This window comes from Oryzias melastigma, linkage group LG17, assembly GCF_002922805.2.
Source record: "Oryzias melastigma strain HK-1 linkage group LG17, ASM292280v2, whole genome shotgun sequence".
NCBI classification, from domain to species: Eukaryota; Metazoa; Chordata; class Actinopteri; order Beloniformes; family Adrianichthyidae; genus Oryzias; species Oryzias melastigma.
The window spans coordinates 9,505,955-9,512,310 of record NC_050528.1 but is presented as its reverse complement, the minus strand read 5'-3'; the positions used below and the strand labels follow the sequence as shown (position 1 = coordinate 9,512,310).

Below are 6,356 nucleotides of genomic sequence, written 5' to 3'. Positions count from 1 at the left end.
AGCAGCAGTAGTTCATCAATCATTTGCCTTTGAGTTGTGGGCGGGACTGTTAGCACAGAGCAATTCCATCACTATTTCCCATCATGCCTTTGTTTAAACTCTACCGTTAGCTTCCAGCCCCTAACAACCCCGACCTAACATTACAACAAAAATGGCGAGGAATGTTGAAGCTATCCAGCTGTAGAGTCTTGAGCCAGATTCCAGCTCAGACAAGGAAATGAAGACATTCTAATGGACGCTTTTGGATTTTAGAAAAACTAAAGAAAAGTAGTGAGCATTGTGTCTGAATTATCTTTAAAATCCAGATCACTATATAGTCCTGCACTTTATAGCTTTTTAGTCCTTAGCGATAAGGGTGGGAATTCAGACACGACCATCTTCTTTGTAAAATACTTGAGTATATTAGGTTTTCATTTTGTGAAATTGCTGGTGTCATACTCAGTAGTTAGAGAATTCGGACACACCCCAAGAAAAAAAAAGACATAGCCCAAGAATCCATTAAAGGTTAATTAAGGAACTCTGCTCTGATTGGCTGAGCTGTGGCTAAAGCACAACTTTAATTAAAATATTATTCCGCAATCAAACTTAATTTTGAACTATATTTCTCAACAAATTTGAAAAAATGTTAAGTTGTTGGTGATTAATGTTAATACTTCTGGTTGTTAAACGTACAAAAATATGTATTACCTCGATCTCGGTTTTGCAGGATGTTTTCTACTCGGTTCACCGTCACCTCCAGCACCTCCGCGTTCTCCATCTTTGATTGTAACTAAAAGGAAAAAAAACACGTTTATGGCACGAAACTTTTGACACCGTCAAATGTTTAGACTTTAAAGAAATCTTACGTCAGCGTCCGCGACGAGGAGCCGGAGTTCGTGTAAACTGTCGTTGATTCGGGCCCGTCGCTTCTTCTCCACCAGAGGTTTCCTCATCTATAAACAGGGAGCAGAGTCAGGTCACCGGGTCAGATCCAACATCTACGGTGTTCCTCTTTTTTATTTTATTTTATTTTATTTTTTACCTTCCTGTCGGACGGACCTCCGTCTGCTCCGCGCGTGTCGCTCATCGCTGCTCCCGCGTGGAGGGTTCGAACCCGGAGAGCCGTTAGAGGCTGTCCGTCTGTCAGGACGCAGATGGGACAGAGGGAGAACCGTTGATGCTGCAGCCTGAGGGGGAGTGGGTCAGGAGGGGGGTGTTTGCATGTGAATGAGGGGCTTTAAGGGGGTGGTGGTGAGGGGGTCGTTTGATTTGCCTCCTTCTGAAAGAATCAAAGCGTGTTTGAACTTTAGAGTCATTCCAAGAATTGTTTGAAGTTCACCTTCCAATGGTGCTAAACTATTTTTTGCTCAAGGACACTTCGTCACATGGCGGGAAACGAACCCACGATCTTCGGATCAGAGGTCAACTGCACTCTCTCTACACCATGGCCGCTCAAACTAGACTACTGGTAATCCTATTAGTCTGATTTTGTGAAAACTGATATGCATACACATTTTTCCTACATTTATTCAATTCAGTTTTATTTATAAAGCCCAGTATCACAAAAAATACCTAATTTGGCTTCAATCCAGTAGGTGAGTCATAAAATATAAACAATATTTAAAAACTTAAAGGGTTAGTAATGGGGTTGTGGGTCATTTTCGGTGTTAACTGTATTTCGCCATATATTTACCATTTCTAAATGTTTTGGCGTATTTTGAGCAAGAAATATTGAAATAAAACAGCATTTTTGAGGCCAAATTTGGCAAACCTGTCTCTTCCGGGTAAAAAGCTTCGTTTTGGTCACGTGGTGCGTGTGACGTCAGAGGGGTCAATATAGCAAGATGGCTTCTCCTTTGCGTGTCGGAGCTAGCGATAGCGGCGATATTTCAAGGTCCACAATTCTGTCTTCAGACTCAGATTGTGGAAACATTTGTTCTGAAAGTGACGCTGATTCAGAGGCGCCGGGTGTTTGTGGTTTGAGGACTGTAAAGCTCCATCAATTTGAGCCGGCAGCGCGTAAAGTAAGAGCTCACAATCTGGCAATGACACTGACAGTGACACTGAGAATGCCGATGAAACCGAAAGCTGACAGTTTATCAGAGCCATGCTCGAAGCTGGAAGACGTGGAGCATCTCGTGAAGCTTTATTTACAGATCGGAACCTTTTGGCGACTCTAAATCAAATCATCAATGACGCTGACTATCCGGGTCGGTAATGCAGAGTTTCATATGCGAAATAAAGAGCTTAGAGACATGTTTGCAGGACCGTCCGCCACTTTATTATTATTTATTCACTTATTTAATCACTATATTCACATACCCGGAAGCTCTTTCACCACCAAAGGAGAATGTAAACAGTGCTCCGTACGCCCCGTTCTCCACATGAATCGTCCCGTTTCAACACACAACAACAACAGGGGATGACAACAGCCTGTCACGTTAGCTAAGTACACTGAAAATTCCGAAAACGATTCCTCTTCAGATGAAAGTATCACACAGAAATTAATGAGATCTGATCTTTCACGGAGGAAGAAATGACTGGTGGACCGCTGCGACTGTCGATGGTTTCATCAATGGATCTGCAGAGATCCTGCTAGCCACCATCAATGATTAATAAACTGCAAATCAAACAAAGAAACTTCCAAACATGTGCAATGTTTTAAACATTCAGTTTACCTGTTGAAATCAGAAGCTTTTCACAGTTTAGTCGGTCTGGTTCTGCTCACAGTGTTCATTCACAATAGGCTCATTTCGATTGTAAATCTCGTAAATTTACGACTTTAAAAATCATAATTTTAATTTTTTTTTTTTTGGTGGCCCTAATACTCTGTCGGACCATAACACCGATGTTTATAGAATTCAACTTTGCAGCGCACACACATACATGTATCTGAGTCCGCTTGCACTAACTGGTTATGCCTGTCCTTAGACCAGAGGTCGGCAACCTTTAACAGTAAAAAACACATTTGGGCTCATTTTCTACTGATTAAAAGCCGTACAGTCTTACTTAAGTCTTTAAAAAATTTGGATTTGCATTCATAACCTTCTGTTTTTTAATAATAAAAATAATTTATCTGTTTTTTTGGCACGGAAAAAAGCAAAAACATAAAAAGAACCTAGTATCTCTCAAAATTGGGTGTTTTTTTAAATAAAAAATGTTGTTCAGCACAAGATAACATGTGCGCTTAACTCATAAAAGATCAAACTTTTTACCAAAGTTTTGCTTTGTATATAAAATCTGTGCATTCTGGGGGTAGCGTTTTGCAAACAAGGCTTTTTCAGGTCATCAGTGATGTAAAAACATACAGAGTTTATCATCTATTTGAACCTCGTCAGCCATCAATTTATAAATTAAACTAATCAAACTTAAATAAATCCCAATTAAGTAATCCTCACTTAAAAAATGTCTATTTTATTTTGCTTTTCTTTTCTTTTTTGTTCTTTTCCCCCTCTTTGTCCTCAGCAGTCTTACACTTCTGGGTTTGGTTATTTTAGTTTGGGGGTTGGTAGTCTTAGTTTTCTGGCTTTGTTTATTTGTTTTCTTTAGGCAGTTTTGGTGACTCCGACAGTCGACATGGCTGGGTCAGCAGTCTCCCTGACTTCCCAGTAAGGAAAAACTCCTAAAAAACCTGAATCAGAAAAAGAAGAAGAAATCTCAAGGAAGCCCACATGAAGGAGAGATCCTCTCCCAGGATGGACAGGCGATTTACCAGGACTATTAAATAAGAATTAGCTTATCTAACTCTACAACTACATGTTTGAGTAGACTTCAGTCGGATAGGACAAGGAGACAGATGAGGTCACAGCCAAGATGAGCCAGAGGCGCAGTCCACGGCCAAGAACAGAAGCACTGACGATCCACCGGGAATCTGAAATCTCTCCCATTTCCCTGGATTGGAATGGGAAAGAGGAACAACAAATGAATCCCACTGCACCAAACAGAAGCACAGTTTGGGGCAGTGCTCATTATTTATAGGTGTTTATTGTGTGTATTTTATTTACTTAAACCAGGCATGTCCAAAGTCTGGCTTGAAAACAGACTCCTGACATATAACAGTGTGATTTATTAATTGTGATTAACTAAATATAAAATAAGCTGTTGTAAACCTGTTCCAACAATTTGCAACCTTTGGAGCCTTAAGGGCCAAATGAGAAAAACAGATTTAGGCCTATTTATTCAAAATAAGTCAACTCTTTGTGTTATTTATTTTCCTGTTCACATTATTTAAATTTAGAAGTTTACTGTGAGAATTTAACGAAGCGGCTGGATGGCTGGGTGGAACTAGGAAACTTGGATTAATGTCCTCAGTTAAATTGTGAGTCCTTATCCAAGACTTTTTATACTGGAATAATATTAGATATTTTATAGAATTCAAGATTTAATTGTTCCACCCCAGAGGGAAAGGGATTAAATACGTTTGCTTCCCATTTCAAGCATTGACTAGTTTATATAATGGAAAATAAAGACATCAAAGAAGAATGTTCACTCTCCGAATCTGATCGTGACTAATTTTTGGTTATTTCTACATTTAATGCTTCCATGTTGAATGAATTATGTTGGACTTGACTATGCTTGGAAAATTCATAAACTCAATTATTGTTCATCTGAAGTATAATATAAGTTGTTGTGTTGAAAGAGCTTAAAGAGATAAAGGAAGATTGTGTCAGTTAACACAGAAAGTATTTTTATAGTTTTTTTTTAATCCCCGGGGACACAAAAAAAACTTATTTAAGTGGGTTTTTTTGTATTTGAAAATGTGTAATAAGAAAAATATTCAGAGAAAATTGCAGTAATTTTGTCTCCTGAGATCCATCCATTTTTTATGTTTTATACAGAAAATACTGCAGAAATATGTTTATTTGTCTTTTTTTTATTTTTTTTTTGCAGACACATATTCAAGGTACGTGATTGACAAAATGCTTAGAAAAAAATGAGCAAAAATATACATAAAGGAAGTTTAAATGAAATTTAAAAATTCACCGAAGCATGTCAGCTACGGTATCTCAATTATTAAATTTTACAAAAGTGAATTTAAACAAGTCAGATGTGATTATTAGTATTATCTACAGTAATTACGCACAGTTATTAAAAGGAAAGTATCTGATTTGAATAAAAGCTCATTTTCTAATCCATACCATTAATGTCCATTTAGTTTTTACTTTTTTTTTTTTTAACTAAGAATGTATTAAAAAAAGAAAAAAAATATTTAAGTTGTTATAGAGTAGGGAAAAAAATGTAAAATGTGCAGTAAATGTTTGCAGCATTAAAGCCATTTGTCTTTTTTTTCTCAATGGAATATAAGCAATAGATTCTAAAAAGTTGTAGTCTATTTTGTAGTTTTGCAGGACAATTTTGTGACTGTGGATGGTTAATTTTATCCACAGAAAGCAAATAAAAAAAATAAAGTTTACAATTGTAAGTAACAAAATTTGGAAGCAAATCTAATACTAGACAGAAGAGCTTAAGTCAGATTTTTATACTTATATTCAGATAAATGCATCAGATCGGATCCCCTGCAGTTTTTCAATTAATTAAAAAAAAATGAGTTTCAGAGAAAAACACTAAAAAAAAAAAATGTTGTTTTCCTCTCGTAGTTCTCCATATTTATCATAATTTCTGAAGTTCTAATTTGTTAATCTACATTTAGTTCACTCATCTTTAATATTGCATGTCCAATAAATGCTTTTAAAAGTCAGTTCTTACTCCAAGGCATTCCTTTTTATCCAATTTAGCTTTTTATTAACAATCAGAGTCTAAAAATAAACCAAAAAACTGATTTAGACTAAAATACTCGTGTGGAATAATAAGAGTTCCAGTGATGTAAAGCAAAGCTGCACATTTTATCATCATATTTGCACTTGAATCACCTCATAAATCATGTGGGAACAGGCATGACTCCTTACATATGCTGACCAAAGCTGATTTAACATGCGTGTGATTATGCTGTCAGTTGACACGTGAACATTGTTTTGCATATATGACATAAGTATGTGCTCAAATAAAGCGATTAATACAGAAAATATATAAACAGTAACATATCAAACGTACTTTAATGTATTTAATTGGCATATTGTTTGCAGCAAAAATGTAAAAATGCCTGGTGGATTTATAAATTAAAGTTTAAAGTATTAAAATGTAAGGATTTCAGTAGCAATGACCTATTGATAACTTTATAGCAATGTAGTTGTCACTTGAGCCAATTTGAAATATCACAACATTTCCGGATGATAGTGTTGGGAACATCTTTCTGAGGAGGATATTCAGCTTTAAATAAAATACGGAAAACACTGCCATATTTGGGAGCTGTACTTCAAAATAAAAGCTTAACTGAATCTAATGCCTTTAAAATAAGTTTTAAATTTACCCAAAGTGTC

At 36.3% G+C, this 6,356-nt stretch overlaps 1 protein-coding gene across 1 annotated transcript in view; it reads right to left on the bottom strand.

Annotated features, from left to right (window-relative positions):
* hes6 (hes family bHLH transcription factor 6) overlaps positions 1-1,391 on the bottom strand; it is a 3,564-nt gene extending 2,173 nt beyond the window's left edge. The window contains exons 1-3 of the mRNA XM_024273152.2: positions 1,022-1,391; positions 846-932; positions 688-769 (exon numbers count right to left, since the gene is read on the bottom strand). Of these exons, the coding sequence (XP_024128920.1) occupies positions 688-769; positions 846-932; positions 1,022-1,066 (214 nt within the window). The 5' untranslated portion in view covers positions 1,067-1,391. The remainder of the gene's footprint in view (positions 1-687; positions 770-845; positions 933-1,021) is intronic.
* Between the last annotated feature and the right edge of the window lie 4,965 nt (positions 1,392-6,356).